The 17825-nt window shown below is 39.9% G+C and overlaps 1 protein-coding gene across 4 annotated transcripts in view; it reads right to left on the minus strand.

The window, feature by feature from the left end:
* The window catches only part of LOC103391965 (rho GTPase-activating protein 20-like), a 56943-nt gene extending 47199 nt beyond the window's left edge, over positions 1-9744 (minus strand). The window contains exons 1-6 of one of the 4 annotated variants that reach the window (XM_025063611.1): positions 9561-9744; positions 8096-8167; positions 7213-7380; positions 3305-3441; positions 2980-3099; positions 1758-2351 (exon numbers count right to left, since the gene is read on the minus strand). In XM_025063611.1, coding sequence (XP_024919379.1) covers positions 1758-1877 — 120 coding nt within the window. In that variant the 5' untranslated portion in view covers positions 1878-2351; positions 2980-3099; positions 3305-3441; ... (1 more) ...; positions 8096-8167; positions 9561-9744. Of the gene's footprint in view, positions 1-1757; positions 2352-2979; positions 3442-7212; positions 7381-8095; positions 8168-9560 lie in introns of all 4 variants that reach the window. The other 3 variants (XM_008328462.3, XM_025063612.1, XM_008328466.3) reach the window with 3 other exon arrangements.
* Positions 9745-17825: the final 8081 nt, after the last annotated feature.

The raw sequence follows: 17825 nt of genomic DNA on the forward strand, positions 1-17825 counted from the left end.
GTAGAGAAAATCAATAATTCTGTACTCCACAGTCCACAGGATTGGTTGCTCTGCTGCTGCCTCCATTAGTACGTCCAAAGACACTAATTTGTGACTAAGATGTTTGAAATCCTTTGTTCAGATTTACTCGAGCGACACAAATTCACCAAACGAGGCAGCAGGATACCAGCAGCTCCCGTTTTTCCCGTTAGCTAAAAAGCTTGTTTTCTCTGGGGACATTGGTGTGGGAAAGATAGTGGTTCACAGAGTCCCAGCTAAATTTCCCTGAGGGGACAGTACGGCATCCCGGAATACTGTTGCACATCTTGAAATTGTAAATAAAAGATTTGGGTTTTAATAGTGGACAGATTTCAGGTTTTAGCTCAAGCAACAGAAGAACATTTGAACCTCGCCAAGCATGAACACGATTGGCGTCTATTCAAGCATGCAAAAGTCCAGGACCGTAGCAAGACTTTTGAGTTGATTAACCCAAAGCAGGGCTACCTTCAAAAAAATGTGTACAAACACACACACACACGCACGCACGCACACACACATGGCTAGGCCGCTGCTGAAACAGCTCAGCTCTTTCCAATCACACACACAGATCTGTGCTGGTCTGCTGGATCTAACAGAACCACAGAGCAGTGGTTGTAATAACACTTCATGCATATCCCTCTAAATATCACACACATTATGTGTACTTTATTGAATTGTGCAGATTTGTATCAGTGCAGCGTTAAAGCACACCAAGAGCCGCAGTTATGAAACCAGACTTAAGCAGATCGTGAGCTGGTTTTAACCCACTCTGCCAATAATCTGTTGGGTTTTTTTTTTTTAAATACGTTTTTAAAAAACATTATCAAATATTTTTTTCTATTTTTATGTGTAGGGTTTATATATAGCTCAGCTAAGTTTTGCAAAGTTGTAAAAAAACGCTCATGTCCTCAATCCAGATTACATTATTAAACGCTTAAAACAAATAACAAATCGATAGGAAATAAAGTAGGTAAAGCATTAATGATGCATTATAAAGACAAACGACAGCTCTTAAAATAACGTCAGAGAAAATGTTACCGGTCAGTAGTGAAATATTATCAAAACCGACTACTTTTTCAAACATACATAGTTAAATCTTAACCAACAGTTACTCAAAGCAAGCTCAGAAAAATGCTAAAAATGTGTTTAAACTAATCAAAAAAGGCTCAGGTATAGTTAAAAGTCAGCCAACAAATATACAACAAAGCAGAACACAAGCTCATATGATGCTTCCAGTGAGCCTGAGGTAAGCAAAAATGTTGTAAAACAAACTGAAAGACAGTTTGAACTGAGCTGTCAAAAAGGTAATGACAGCCAAATAATGTAAACAGTCAAGACTGTCGTAGTATGCTGGTTTAGCTAGGGGCTAAAAAGTATATATATATATATATAGCCACTGTAGTACTCAAGTATTCTTAGGAATAGGTGAATCTTGGAACCCAAACTAAAGTTTATCATTAAATATCTTTCCACATCTTTTCTCCAACTTGTTTCTTTGATGTGAGCTTTACAGCTTCACACTCCTGCCGCGGCTGCTGCTTTTCCCGCTCACAAAACACCGTCAGTGTGAAAAACCACATTCTGTCATGTTCATGTGACATTCCATCATCTGCTCTGAACTTGTTTTTTTCTCTGTCTGACACACATCTCTGTGGTTTCACACTTATTCAGAATGTCCACAACCCGACATTTTTAGATTTTACCTTCACAGTTATAACCAACTTTTTAAAAAAACTTACTTTGAGAGAGTAGAACTCCACACAGCTCCCAGCTCTGCTCCTGGCTGTGTCCACCTGCTCTTCCTCCATCCCCAGGAACTCCTCCATGACCGAGAACCTCCTCTGTCCTCGCACAGGCATGGCTGACTAGATGGGACTGTGTGTCCTTGAATAGAGTTTGTTGGTTTGTGTGTCAGCTTCAGATAAATGTTCAGATTGGGAGGTCTTGATGTGTCATCTTTTTTTGGCTCCTTCTGGTCTCAGGTTAACAGTGGTTTTCACACCTGCACGGATGAAGAAAACCAGAGAAGAACAAACAGACTGAGATCTTTCATTCAGGAGTCTCTGGTGCGTTTCCCTTACTGTCTGCTCTGACTGTGTGATGGTGCTGTCCAAGCGGTCATCTGCCTTCCTCCCCCCCTTCACTCTCCCCAACCGGACGAGGACGTCCGCTCCTATTGGCCAGTCAGGTGGAAGAGGGAAAACGGGGGGAGGGGCTGAAGCCATAAAAGGAGGAGCAGAAGACAGAAGAGGATGAAGGTGGTGGAGGAGGGGAGGAGTGGAGGTGATGCATGAAGAGTGGGGTTATAAGAAGATCTGACAGCATCCTCCAAACTGTCAGGAGACGGAGGAGGGTGAGAGGAGGTCGGTGTGTTATCACCAACGAGGGGGAACAGCAACACAGCAAAGTTAGACAGCAGGAGAGTTGAAAGATTAAACTGCTAAAGACTTTAACAACTAAATAAGAAATAAGTAACTTAGGAGTTATATACAAATAGCCCAAAGATAGAAGCTGCTAAAAACAGACTTTAACAACAAAATAAGAAATAAGGAACTTAGGAGTTATATACAAATAGCACAAAGCTGCTAAAAAACCTAGCCTAAAAAAAACAGAAAAAAAGAAAAAGTTAAGTTGATCCAAAAAGTTATCTTAGAAGTTGCTGTAATCTAGACTAGCCAAAAGCTAGCCTAAAAAACAATAGCTAATGAGAACATAGAGAAAACATAGTTAGTCACTGTTAAGTTACCACCACCCCCAAAGAAGTATAAACTTTTTGAAAACTTTTCCTTTAAACTCACACTCAGGTTTTTTAAGGTAATTTTTTACCAATTTCACAGGTAAAAAGTTTTGCTGAACTGTATTTTTGACTTAATATAATTATAACTTGGTAAACTTATATTTTAAATACATAAATATTTTTCATTTCATATAATATTTGCAAAAAATAATGACACATTTTACCTATGATTGTCCCAATCTCCTTAGTTTCAGTCTGGTTGAGGTTGATTGTGAGTGTGCGTGAGAACGGCACACTCACCTTTCCTTCACACTTCGACAGTTTCACACTGGCTGTATCGGCGTCTGAAACAAAAAAAAAAAAGAAAGGAGACCCAACACAAAGACAAAATATTTTTCCATCCCCCTTCTGTCAAACGCTGTTTTTGTTGTAAACGTGACTGAAATGCAGGATTAAGGCCTTCAGTCTGAGACAGTTTTAATGGTCTTGGTCATGTCTGGAGAGTCTGCAGAAAAGTGGGATGAAAAAACATGTCAGAGCCGTAACTACCGTGAGCAGGTGGAGGATTAACGGGTACTGGACGCAGTTTTGTTCCTGCCTCGCTTGAAATCTCACTCCTGACTTCAGCGGAGCGCGATGAAGGCTTTTCTCATCGTCCTGATCCACGTGTTAGACTGCACGACGTACTGTAACACGAACACAGAAACACAAGACAGAAACAGAGAGAAAAATGAGGAAAAACAAAAGTGCGACTGTTACTGTTTATTACACCAGAACTTCAACCAACAGAAATGTGTAACATTTGGGCTTTAGCTGGATTCGGAAAGTCATTATAAACAACTTTCACAATCATTGCAGATGGGACAAGCCCTGGTGTACACACTACGTCAAGGAGGCTCGTTCAGCAAATTGTTATCTGACAACTGAGGACAAAGGACCGCAGATGAGGAATCACAGACTACACAATTTGTCAAACAAACTCAATCCAACAGAACACAATACAGTCTAGTGCAAAGTCTTGTGTGAAGTATTGACAGGAACCGACATAATCTGTGGACTCGTGCTCGTCTCGTCAGGTTTGCTTTCTCCTCACACTGAAATCATCACGTTGATATTCTCACAACTTCCTGTCACTTTCTAGCAGTATTACCGTACATGTGTCACATCCTGTATTCATATATATCATAATAGATTAGAACATTCTTTCCCAAAGACTGAGTCGCAAAAAGATTTTTTTTCCGTCTCACATCAGGTTTCCTAGGAGTTACAAATAAATAATGTCTATTGACTTGGGTCGTGAAGGTTTGTGACTGAGCTTTTAAGTTGAGTGTAAATGTATGGAGAGGATCAGAAGTTCAGAACATAGAATTGTATCAAGAGTTACTGTAGCCAGATTAACCCACTTTACATGGACATCACGACTGCAGTAGCTCCACATACTGTAAATACAGACCAGTCACCATATGTCCCAGACATTAACAGTATAATCCTCAAATGTGCACATGGACACGTCAATTCTCTAAACAAGAGAAACTGGAACATGAAACCTTTTTTAAGATCCATGAGAAGGTTTTCTCTGAAGTCAAAGGAAGTTTTGTCCGCTAGGTTTTATCTCCACACTCGATTCAGTTGAAAAACTGATATTGGGGGAGAAGAGGAGGTCAAAGGGTCACTTTGGGATTATTGAAGTCTACTGTCATACACTCCCATAAATATGTCATCATATATTCACGGTAATCCACATACTTTCATCAGACTCCTGGTTTCATCAGGGTTATATTTCAAAAAAGAGAAAATATATAGCTAAGGAGTGTTTGTGACTGCAATTTTAAATTTACAGGATATGAGCAAGAAGCTGCTGAAGCTTTCAACAATGTTGAAATATTATTAGGGACGTATTGAGAATTACTTTGATCATGGCTGACTTACTTGTATCATCAGGTTGCAAAACAAAAATCCTGTTTTAAAGTCTAAAGACCTTAAAACTGACCGTAGAATTTTAGTTCACAAATGTCTTCTCTATACTTTTGTTACTTTATGTACTGTTTAGTTTGGGATTCCTTCACTCCAAGTTGAAGTAGACATTTTAGGTATCTCTTTTTATGCTGATTTCAGCTTATCTTATCTTCTAGTTAGGTGAATGGCTGATTTTATAGCTATCCAGGGCTTTCACTTTTAAAAGAATTTCTGACCGATGTTTGGCTATCGCCAAACTACATTTACATCTTATATGAATTTCATAATATTTCCCTTGAGATGATCTGCAGTGCTGCTAAAGACATCGGCCCGTTTGAGATGATCTGCAGTGCTGCTAAAGACTTTGCGAATGCAATCGGTCCGTAGCTTAATCCGACTTTCATAATTCCAAATAGACAACTATTAATAAAAAGAAGCTGCAGATGAGAGGTTGAAAGTGGGCAGAGAGAGAAAAGAAAAGTCTCTAATTAGTGTCTGGTGTAATTGATGATGAACCCACAGGTCTATCACTTGTCTTTATTTCACCACATCTGATGGATGACTGTGGCCTGACTCACAACCATTGACGGGATCAGCGATGATGCACGTCTTGTGATTTAAACTGTCATCGACAAGGAAGGAGCAGTATTTCTAGTAAGTGATATGTTGGTTTCTCAATTGAAGACTGTTTTCAATGTTATGTCAGCAAATATTTTCACGTGGAGCTTATGATCTGGATTGGTAGTTTAAGGATTTCTTTCTTTCTCCACATTTGCAGAAATGGTGATAAACATGGCAGAGAAGGATTTATAAGTCATGTTGCTTGGCAAGGTTTCCTTAAGGCATGCTATTGAATTCTGCACTTTTACTGTGTTGAAAGCATTTTTTTTTTTTTTGCGAGAGTACAGTTGACATAAGGATATGTGACATTGAAGAGCAAATACCAAATCTGCACGTGCTTTATGTTACAGCAGAGGTACAGCGTGTCCAGGGCAAATTATGTGTTGACAGTTTCATTTAGTTTTGCCTTTTTTTTTAAACAACGTGACACAGTTGTTCCAGTAACTGTCCTGGGTTTGTTTGGATGGAGTGCAAACACTAGTTTTTCCTTTACATTTTTTTTTTTTTACACAGCCATTCAGAGACTTTGACCAACGAGTGGTCGGTGAATGTGACTTTGAGCTAAAGTTGGGCATTAGTTATGAGCATAAGCTAAGCTTAGGAGAGACAGTGTGGTTAGAGTGATGGATAGGTTTTAGTTCTGGAAGAAAACGTGGTGAATCGATAAGAAACGAGATGGCTGGAGGTGAAATTCAAACTCAGACGCAGGAACAGAGTTCATTAAACTAAATCTAAGCTGGACTCAGTTGAGGGATAAAACATGTGACATACAAGAAAAGAAACATTTTCTTGGCAAAAATGTTACAGCGGATATATTATGCAAATAGACTTTGTTAAGCTTTTGGTTCAAATATTTGAGTCTCTGGAGTGATATATGTATATACATATACATATATATATTTGCAATGGACTGGACTGTGATCTAAAGTGCACCCCCTCCGCCTGTTGATAGTTGGTATTGGCTCCGGTACACAATGTTAATGCTGCACAGAGGATCGGTCACTCAGTGCTACTGTACCAAGAAATAAAAAAGCAAAAAGCACTTATCATTATATTAACTAAAACACTAACACAAAACTAACAGACACGGGCATTGTGATGAAATGATATTCTATAAAATAGACAAAACTAATAAGATTTGTAAATCCTGAATTGACATAAATCATAAGTTCGCACAAATAAGCATTGCTAAGAGTTGAAACAATTGAATAAAGTTGCTCTGACGATCATTCACAGACAAAGTCATTATAATTTCCCTTTAACTCATTTGTCTCTAAAAACTGTTTTGGACAAAACCGCAGAGAACCCATTCACAAATCCATCAGTTTGCCGTCTAGTTTCGTTCCGATAAAGTTTTTCGCTTCAAATTGAGGATGACAGAGGGTGTCGCAGGAGGAGGTGTTAATGAGGATATTTGTTTTGTTCTTGGAAGGCTGCACCGACCGCAAACTGACAAGGGTGACTTATGCTGTGTGTATGTGTGTGTGTGTGTTGCGGGGAGGGGGGACACTGAGGAGGAGGTGGTGAGGTCATGGATTGTGTGTGCATGAGTCAGACGGAGACAGGACCAGAGAACCTCATTTATGCTGGAGAACCAGGCAAAGACAAGTGGTTGTATGAAAGGCTTTGATTTAAAGTCATCATTGGTTGGTTCACTTTAACACCCATGAACTCAACTACAGTATAAAAGTTCTAGGTGAAGATCCTGCCAGTGGCGTTAAGACAAATCACAGGACTGAGGAAAATGTTGTGAGGAGAAAGGACTCTTGTGATGAGACATAACACAAAACTCTGATGACAAACTGCTCTTAGCTGAGGACTGAAAGTCAGTGTGTTCTCCAAGTCAGTTCTGGGGTTTTCGTTTACAGTAAACAACATACCTGTTGTTCTCAAACGTCGTATGAGTCTGTCTTTGAACCGTCTTCTTCCAGCACCTCAGGGACGGGAAGGGGCCTCTTGGGGGGGATCGGGAGGGGGTGACTTGTCACTAGCTCTTCCTCACGTACAGTAAATCAGCCTTGGATTTGGGCACAGACAACCCAACACCACTGCTGGGTGGAAACACATCGTGGTTAAAGAAGTAAACCTGGAAATGCACAAGACAATATGACGTCTTGTCCTTCTTCACGTGCTTCAGAAGCCATAGAGATGACCAGGAAATAAAGTCAAAAGGACAACGCTGTGCCTGAAAGAACTAAACTCACCATATATCACCATAATCTGTCCACCAGGGTACATTACATTCTACAGTCAACAATTCATTCGATTTCTTTCCACACATACCAGGGTACATTACATTCTACAGTCAATTCATTTGATTTCTTTCCACACACTTTTGTGCTAAAAACTTAGGCCTTAAGCCCCTGATGACTTAGGGCCTGAGTCATCCCCACAGCTGATGTCGCACACGTGACCATGTTGACACGGAGATCAGTGGAGTAGATAGGAGTGTGGATGTGTGTTTGTTGAGGAACAGAAACCAGTTATATCAGCACGTGATCAGATTTCTGAAAAATCCACAGCCTGTGTTGTTCTTGGAGATGTTGTAGGTTTTAGCCTGAGCTCATATATGGTTCATATATACAATTACATACGAACGCTGGACTTATCGCAACGTCTCATCTTTAACACTGTGTGCCAGGTGTCATTTTTGACTCCTTGCTTTTTCTGCCAAAACAAAGCGTCCATGACCAACCGAACAAAAATTCCACACCTGCACACTAACGCTGACGTGCATGTGGTTCCAAAGACCTACATACTCACCCCTTCAACAGCCTTAATCCCAGGATATTTACTGTTCAGATAAAGATCTGGATTTATTTCCTCTCAGGGGCCCTAGAATGAGAAAAAAAGCAAGATAAAAAATGTCTTTATTCACTGTGCTGGTTGAAAGCAATCAAGTCAAACACAAATAATAGGTTGTTCTACAGGTAAGGTTTTATTACTGTGTGAGTTTGATGAGAAACATGCACCAAAACATCTGGTGTCTAACCTAATCCTGAACATGCTTTGTCCAAACATGACCCACATTTGTCAAAGTTTAGGGCTGCGATCCAAACAGATGAGTAACTGGTGAATTTCTATATGCAAAGTGAACCACCTTCTCCACGGCTTTCTGTATGAGTTTCCTCTTCTATTAAAAGAATACCATGGATTGGTTAGTCATCTCCTAATTTCTGAGTGTTCGGACTGCAGGCTAAATAGGTTATTTAATTTCTTCCATCGGTTATTGTTCGTTACTGCATCTCATTTAATCACAGTGTGCTGGGAACATGTAGTTCCTTATTCCAGGCATTAACAGTGGAACAAAGAGAGATTTAAAATCAGTGTAAAATCAATTTGAATTCATTGGTCAGAGGTTTGAGATTTGGATGCGTGTGGTATGAATCATTGCATTCCTTTTTAATAATTAGATTTTTTTTTGTCCCTGAGCAAACCTTTAAATAACAAATCGGAAAAAACAAGAAGTGAGTAAATTCTTTACCCCGTTTAATTAAGAAGTTGATAAGGTGATGTTGCCTGTCATGGAACATACCAATTAAATCTCTGCTCATAGATCTCTTATCATTATAAATTGCATTTAGATTCAGGATGGAATTTCTTTTTGAAGACACAGGAATCTATCTGTAGTCTTTTAGTCTAATGAGAATTGCGTTAAAGACTCAACCCAAAGTACTACCAGGACTGAGGCAGTACACTGTTCCAGTCCTAGAGTCTAAACTTACTCTCAATAGATATACTCTGATGGCTAAATGCTATATTTTTTAGGACCAAACACTATAAACAGTGTTGGACAGGTTTCTTAAAAAAAAAAAAAGTAATTAAATAGTTACCAATTACGTCTCCAAAAACGGAATTACTACACTATGTAACTAGTTACCAGGGAAAGTAAATATTGCATTACTTAAAAAATGTTTAAATATGTTGAAGATTATTTTAAGCTGGTTTCACAAGACAGAACTGCATAGAAAGATATTTGCAAAGATTTTTGTACTATAAATTGCACCTCAACAGACTACAACTGGTAGACACACTGTGCTTCAAGTACTTTCGTCGTAATAAAAATACAGTTAAATAATATGAACTACTTTTAACTGTTTGTGCATACTCTACAAAGCTAGCCATTAGCTTTGTAGAAGCGCGTGACATTGAGAGAGGCTTTATTAAATTAGAGTTTCTTAAAACGGACATGATAAAACACTTCGCTTCGGTACATAATGTAACTCACGTGTACATTCTTGTTTTCCCTTAACGAGACTGAAGTAGTTCCTGTACTTCCGTTTTGAAAACGTCAACTTCCCCCTTTCGCCATTGCCGCCGCTTACCTCATCGGAGCTGGTTGTGTGCGTGTCTGATTTGCTGCCTCTGATTGGCTTACAATGACAGCTACTCTACGCCAGCCAATCAGCATCAAATATGCGATTGTCTCCTCCCTCCGTTCACCTGCACCGAAAACAATAAAAAAAATAAATAAATAAAAAAAAAAAATAATAATAATAAATAATTTTAATTGTTAGTAATGGCGTAATTAGTCAAAATACCCATTACTAAAACAAAATAAAGCCCTTAGTAACTTTGTTACTGGCCCCATCACTGGCCATGAATGAAAACTGCATTTTAGTTCCGTAAAAGGGTTAATGTTTCTGCAGAGAAAATCAAGACAATAAGAGATATTTGGTACATTATCCATAGATGGGATGTTAAGATTTTCTGCTGACTCTTGCAGAAATGAGCACACATGCGTTTATGATAAATGTGGGGAAGTCTCAAAGCGCTACGTCCTGATTTATACCATGGGATTTCGGCGTCATGTTTTGGAGAGAATTTATCATCAATCTTGCTTCCTGAAGGTTTTACTGCTCTTGGTCATGGATGTTGGAATACTTGAAGACCACAGATGAACAAAGACTTCATATACTTTTTGTTAGAGAGGGAGATGAGGCAGAGGTGATGAGTCTTTCCGTTACACTGTGGCTCTTCACCCAGAGGTCCTTGAATTATTGTTTTTCCAGGGACAATAGATAATGTTTGTGAATTACAACCATCCAACAGCGGATTTATTTGATATGCAGTGCTTTTCTTTCTGTTTATTATTAGGTTTCAAAGGAATATTCCTTAGAAACAAAACCAAAGTCAAAAATCTAAAAGACTCATTTGTAACAGTGTTTTTGTTATTATCCTGTCTACAGCAATTGCAAAAAAAAAAAGAAAAAAGCAATGCCTGGTGCAGTTACAGTCATGGGCGAAGGGTTATTGCTGAGCCTGTGGTTACCCAGTGCTGATTGTGAGATCGGGAGACCATGGCCGCATCCTCATGACCTGTGGTCTTTCCATAGGGTAATCAGTACCGCAAAGTCCTGGTCTGTTGGTATTATATCTGTCGGCTGATATTTCTTTCGAAAAAGGTTTGAATGCTTTAGTAGTAATAAAGCGGTGAGGGAATATTATTATTTCTTTTCTTTTCTTTTTTAAATGCCTGTCCCTCCCACACACACAAATGTGACCCACGTGTCACCGTTTTCAAACACTCCCTAACCCCAGCCCTAACTCCATGGTTGATCTGGAGATTACTGTAAAGAAAAAATTAAATTGACACTGATTTTTTTTTTCTCTTCAGGCAGCTGAAGTCATCCTGACCCAGAATTCATCTTTATGTCTTCATCCGTGGCCAAACCACACTGGTCTGGACCAATCAGGGATCTACGAGGGAGGAAACAGCCTGAAGGCATTAGCATAGAGCGGTTGCAGTGCTCCGTCCGCACACTGTTTACATTGGCTGTATTAGCCTATCCTCTTTTATGACATTTTAAACTCATATTATTTTATTATACTATATATTTTATTCAGTACTTACCATATGTCTAAATACATAATGTACTTATTATTGCCTGTATTTTATTAGTTGTTCGGTACTTCAGGTCTTTGTTTACTACTACTGCATAGTGCATTAAGTTTATGCCCCTGATATGACTTCCTTTAATCCATGTAAGAACATTTTATGCTATGTTAAGTTCTTTCAAAACGAGAAACCAAACCGCTGCCCTTTAAGTATCATATTTGAAATGATTTAAAGCAGCCAAACTTTTTTTCTATCTATCTATCTATCTATCTATCTATCTATCTATCTATCTATCTATCTATCTATCTATCTATCTATCTATCTATCTATCTATCTATCTAATGAGACACCTTTAAAAAATATTATTGTCTTTGAATGTTACTCAAACTCATATGTTTTTTTAACAATAAATTATTCTGTTTTTTCATTTCTCTCACTTCTTTTAATTTTTACTCACGTTCCTCCAGAAACATCGGCTCTCATGTCTTTCTGTGCACGTGCCACGTGTTCATCTTCAAAATCTGTCTCTGCCCAGAGCTCCCGGTGTCATGAACCTTCTTCTTCTCCCGGCATCGTCACGTTTTCGGTCTAAACACTGACTCACAGGCCCTCGTGTTCACGTGCGCTGTACGCAACTCTGCGCCGGCCTCACAAATTGAAAGTCATTTGTCTTAAACCATTCTTGGTTCTAACATCTCCCTGACAGCCTGCATCACACCCAGTGTGTGAAGACAAAAAAAGAGAAAAAATGTCCCTGGAGCCAAAGTAAAGCGATCCCTCTCTGAGATCTTATCTGAGTAACCCCACTCAGTTAGGTCTGATCTCAGTCAAAACAGGTTCATTAGCAGTGAGTGCAGCATGTGGGGAGAGAGTACGGCCTAAGGCAGGACGCAATGTCCAAATGCAAGGTGATTAGTTTTGGAGGACCATTTGAAAACATAAACAACAGCATATGTTTTCAGGTGGTCTTCTGGGAATATAACCTGGGATGAGAAACGATGCGATTGGATGTGTGATTCTATGATGTATTCGAGGACCAAAATCATTGCACGTAAATTAGTTGCCTCCAATTAATACGTCTGAAATCGGCTCTGAAATCATGTGACCCAGATTTAACCAATTGGACAAAGTCACTAATGGTGACGCTCTTTTATAGTTAACTGATTGAGTGAAATTTGTTCTTATTGGGAATTAAGACACAATTCAAATCCAGTCTTAAAAAAAAATTTCACAGGCCAACAACAACAAAAAAAAACAAATACTAAAATATATGTGCTATATTTACTAGAGAGACAGATTAAGAAGGTACACACTACATACAGTACATTCACAAAGTCTTATTGCACAGAAGCGGAACTTAACAAAGATCCGGTAACAGTACCACGGTTCCTATTCGAGGCTGATTTCCCTCCTGTGGTGACGTACAGTAAGCTCAGTGGCTGAAACATGAAAAAGTTTGGAGTTCGACTTTTAACTCTGGCATCTGTTCATGAAACTGAAGATTGAAATTTAGCTTCGCCACAGAAATTGACGTTGAATGGAGCTTCAACACTGTTGACTCAGGATTACTGTGTGTCCTAAACAGTAATTCCTTATTTATTACAACTTTCCAGGGAATTTTATTATGGAAAAAAAACACATATGAAGATAACAATCTGTTTAATAGTGTCAGCTATATAAAAAAAAAGCTCCATGTTTTTTTTCTATAATAAAGCTGGGGTTCATTTGTGGAGCCCAGATCTTCTCCCAGCTCCTCCAGGGTGGAGATGCAGACTCGCGGTGTGGTGAAGGAGCATGACGGCACTACAGAAACATGAGATTATATTGTTATGTTGCAGGCGCCTGGTTAACATGACATTTATTGTGGGTTTTTTATTCAGGCATCTGGAGACTCAGCTGCGGGACAAAACGAGACAAATGTAAGTCATCGGCTGACTCACAGGGGGAAACATGCCAGGCAGCTGTGTCGGATTTAAGCTCCTCTTTAACACGCTGTATGTAAACATTATTTCATAATGGCCCTGCGTAAACGTTAGCATCAGACGTGGTGAAATAAAAACAACGTCAGTAACTTTGGACCGAGAATGAAGAATGTGTTGTGTTTTTTGAACAAAAAGAATCTCACAGTAACCTTGAATGCTCCGGTTTTGTTTTCTGGGGACCCATATTTTAAAAGTCACAAAGCTTCACGACCCAAGTCAATAGACATTATTCGTAAACTCCTGGGAAACATGATGCGAGACGACCCAAAAAAAAAAAAAATTCTTGCGACCCACCTGAGGGTTGCGACCCAGTCTTTGGGAACAAGACTCAAATCTACAAATCCGGCATTAAAAGAACTAATTTAAAATTGTCATCCCTAATATCTTTTTGATAGTTTTGATGAATCAAATCAAAACATTTTAACAATTTAACGAAGAACAATTATTATATAATAAAAAAATATTTGGCATGTAGATTAAATAAGTTTAGCCTCAACCTTCAATTCAGATAATGATCCAAATGACATGGATGACAGTATTTTGACAGTATTTTAGGCCCATGCCAGTTTAATGCCAGCAAATCCATATTTGACCCCTTCCCATCACCCCCACCTCCTTCTTTTCTCCTCTCTGCTCCATTTACTGTGACAGTTGTTAATCCATACCCACAAATAATGATGGAAACTTTGTCCACACATGGTTTCCATCCCAGTGTGGTTTCAGCTGAGGTTTGAGCTCAGAGTAAAGCAAAAACAAAATTACAGATAAGATGACAAACACATTTCAGATCGGCTCAGGAGTCAGAGCGGCAGAGTGTGACCTTTGAACGTAGCACGTTGTCCATTACATTCAGACCAGTGTTAAGTGAGTTCACAGAGTTGAGCCTTAGGACTCATTACAGTCCAGTGTGATGGTGATTTTTTTTTTCCCCCAACAGGATTATTTGAATCAGGGATGACAGAGGTGAGGAGCAGTGAAAAATAACACCTATAACCCTAATGGAAATGCTCCCTGATACTGATACTAGATTATTAATCTGGTGAATGGGTGTTCATTAAGTAAGTACTTCAAATAGTGGGCTGGGCACCTCTGGGGTGGGGGGGGGGGCATGGTGAGGTGTATGTGTTGCTTCCAGTGGGACAGAAGTGTGCCACTGCTATAATGCTCAAACGATAAACAAGACTCCAGTCACTAGGTGGCAGCAACTCATCCAGTGGTTTGTTAAGACAATAAAATACACATGAGGTACAAGCACATGTGACATCATCTAGTTCAGAGGGTGTATGAACTTTTTAGGCTTTGAAGTAGGCGGCTAAAGTGAGCTAGCCACATAGAAAACGTTAACGAAAAAAGGAATGCATTTATTTAGAGGATGACGACGTTATTTGTGCCACCGGCAAAGATAAAACATTCCATTCGCAGATGTTGGGCAGCATTTGGTGACCAGATTGTGAAACAATAAATTCAAATGAAAGTTACTTTTTCCCTCAAAAACAAATAGCTCTTAGACACATGGGAACACAGGTTTTGCTATGTACCTCGCCAACTAAACGTATCTGATTTAAACGTCAGAATTTACTAGAGGACAGCATGACTTCTATGAGGAGAAACTACAGCCTTGTTAAAAAAAGATTTCATTTAAGTTTCCTTTTTAAAAAAACAAAAAACGTTCTGGTTGAATGTTTTTTTTTTTTGTTGTTATTTAAAGTCTTTTTAAATCAGTGAAAGTTGAAGATACCTTTTCTGACAGGGTTCAAATATTCTGGCGCGCAGCAGGCCGCTGAGCGCCAATAAATCCATACTACTGTCCATAAATCTTCTTATTTCGGGAAACAGCGGGCACGTTCTGCATTCCAGCCTGCAGTCACCCAGAGGCGCCACCTTCAGGGCTGAGATCCTTCATGAAGGAGCTCGCGCTGAGCTGGAGCTGCTTTGCAGGATTTACCACCGGTGGATGGAAGATGTTTACAGCATGTGGTTGTTCTGATCCTGCGGCCATTTCACATATGCTTTCCTTTTTTCTCTCCTGGGCCTCAGTGGATTCATCATATGCAGAAACATTAGTGCGATGTTGGGGGGTACTTTCCCCTTCCTCGTCCCCCCTCCCCCCAGCCTCACCAGGGTTCTGCAGTATGACCTGTGCTTTGGGCGTGTTTCTGAAGTATATATATATAAATATATACATACACTGTACGTCTCCCAGCCACTAATCAGCCAAACCACAATGTCAGAGTTTTCCAGGAAGCCCTGTGGCACAGAAATAGCTTTCAGCCTGGTAGAGAACGTTCTAGAAGTTTTCAAAGGGAAAAACAGTTCTGCATCTCCTGAAGTGACATTACAGAGGCTGAGGGTGAAATGACGAGCGGACGTTAGTGCTTCGTGTAACTGTTACAGTCACATGACAAACAGGCCTCAGGTGCAGTTTGGGATGGAAATATAAACTCTTAATAAAGTTTTTTAAACACATTACAGTGGGTCTAATACATACGACTTCTCCATGCTCCAATAAAGAATTGGGAACTGAACAACGGGATGTCCTGAGGAGTCAGTCCTCCTGAAATGTATTAGTTTGTTTTTTTTCCCTGTGTCAGTCTGTTCTGCACGTGTCACGTCGCATTCAACATCCAGCGGAACCTGATGTTCTGTCTCTTTACCAATCGTAAACTCTTTTATTAGTTTAACCAGCAGTGTGTGTGTGTGGGTGGGTGTGTGTGTTCAGTGTTTGTGTGTATGTAATAATAGGTACTGTAGTATCTTGTTTTGGGCGTCGACTCTTTACCGCCTCGCCGCTCCAACACAGATGTTCCCTCTGCTCACGTTTTGGACAAATGATCATGGTTTTAAGAGAGCAGAGAGAACGTACCGGAATTCCTCACAACATTTTTATAGTTCTTTGCATGCGTGTGTGTGAGCGTACAGGTATTCATCATGCTGTGGGGACGAATGGAGTTACGGCTGTCATGGAGGTCAGAGCTTGAAGCCGGAATTCGAAACAATTCTGAAAACAAGACGCAGAGGATGCCAGGATAAAAGGTTTCATTCGGATCTTGAAGCATTTTTTTCATTTGCAAAACAGTTATTGCCGTAAAACTACTGAATGTCTTGTGTTTGTTTTTTCTCTTCACTCGCACAATGTCCCTGTTGCGATTCATCTTTGTTTTTGTCGATTTGAAAATTCCTGACACGTTCCAGGCAAGGCGCCACCTGCTGGTAGAGCACCAGCAGTGGGTGGGCGGCGCCCGACGTAGACGATTAGTCTGGAGCTGAGATGCTTCTGAGTGAATAAGCGAGATAAACAGGAAAAACATCTCTGCCTGTCGGTCGCCAGCTGATAACCATAAAAGAAACTGGCGGGCTTCCCAGGACAAGAACACTCCAAAGTACCCCAGGCACTCAAGGAGGTGCCTCAGAGAGCAATAGCTCATAGGCAGACCACCACCCTGTACTGTAATCTGATTAAAGGCCAAACAAAGTCCACCTTGAATGCATTTGTCCTCTTATTGAAACTCTATCTGAAACTGGGCACGAAGGTTTTCTCGGCAGCGATCGCTAGCCTTTCCTATTGGCACGACACCAGCATCGGGAGACGCACTCGCAACCCATGCCGTTGCTGTGTATCTGGGACACACAGTGGGGATGGAACCAATCGCTGCCAACAACTCACCCATAACACATTAGAACCACCAGACCGGTCTTGCGATCGGTGTTTGGTTCAAAATACCTTCTCTGCTGTGAAAACACAACAGTCACATTACCTGCATGTGATGGAATCTACGGTTGGTTTTTTTTCCTCGTCTTTGCTTTCATTTCTGACCCAGGTGCTGCTGGCACCACACACAGGTTGAAGTTTTGTTTTTTTTTCTCTGTGTCCAAAACATAACATGGGTCCGAGGAACTGTTGGCAAAATAAAGTATGTTACATTTGTTCTAATTATATCAGGTGACTCTGATGTTATTTAAAAACTGATGTTTTTTCTTAATAATATAATTGTAAAAGTGGAGCGGAGTCCAAATAAAATGGAATAAAAATATCATTTGTGTTTAAAATTATTATTCGATGTTTGTCTCGGAATCCAGTCGCAAGGTTCAGTGGGCTAGATTCAGCCCACGGGCCAACAGTTGAGAATCACTGGTCTAGGGCTTCGATGGATGTTCCTGTGTGAATGTCCTAACCCAGGCATAGGCAAACTAAGGCCCGGGGGCCAGATGCGGCCGTTTCAGCTTTTTAATCCGGCCGCCAAACTTTTTCAAATTATACAATATATTTATATTATCATTATACTTCTGCCTTTTCCCTGCAATACCCATGTTTCCCCAATAGATGGCATAGAAAATAATGGACTAACCTGTATAACATAAAAATACAACTCCGGGATCACTTTGTGGCTAATATTTAAGCATATTAAAATGACATAGCAAAGTTAAGGCAATATTTCTCTTTGCTTTTTTATTTAAAAATTGGACATGTAATTCAATTTTAACATCATGCTTAGCTTCAAAGCAGGACAACATGTCCTGGACTGACACCTTTGTTTCACAACCTTCGTCGACGTGAGTTGTTATGACACCATCCCTGTGGGAACAACCTCTTTGTGTGAGATTTTTGCAGCAGCCAGATATAAAATTCTGACGGAGCTTCAGCCGCTGATCCTCGGCCTTTTAAACTTCAGTC

The sequence above is a fragment of the Cynoglossus semilaevis genome, chromosome 16 (genome assembly GCF_000523025.1).
Source record: "Cynoglossus semilaevis isolate Cse_v1.0 chromosome 16, Cse_v1.0, whole genome shotgun sequence".
Taxonomy (NCBI): Eukaryota; Metazoa; Chordata; class Actinopteri; order Pleuronectiformes; family Cynoglossidae; genus Cynoglossus; species Cynoglossus semilaevis.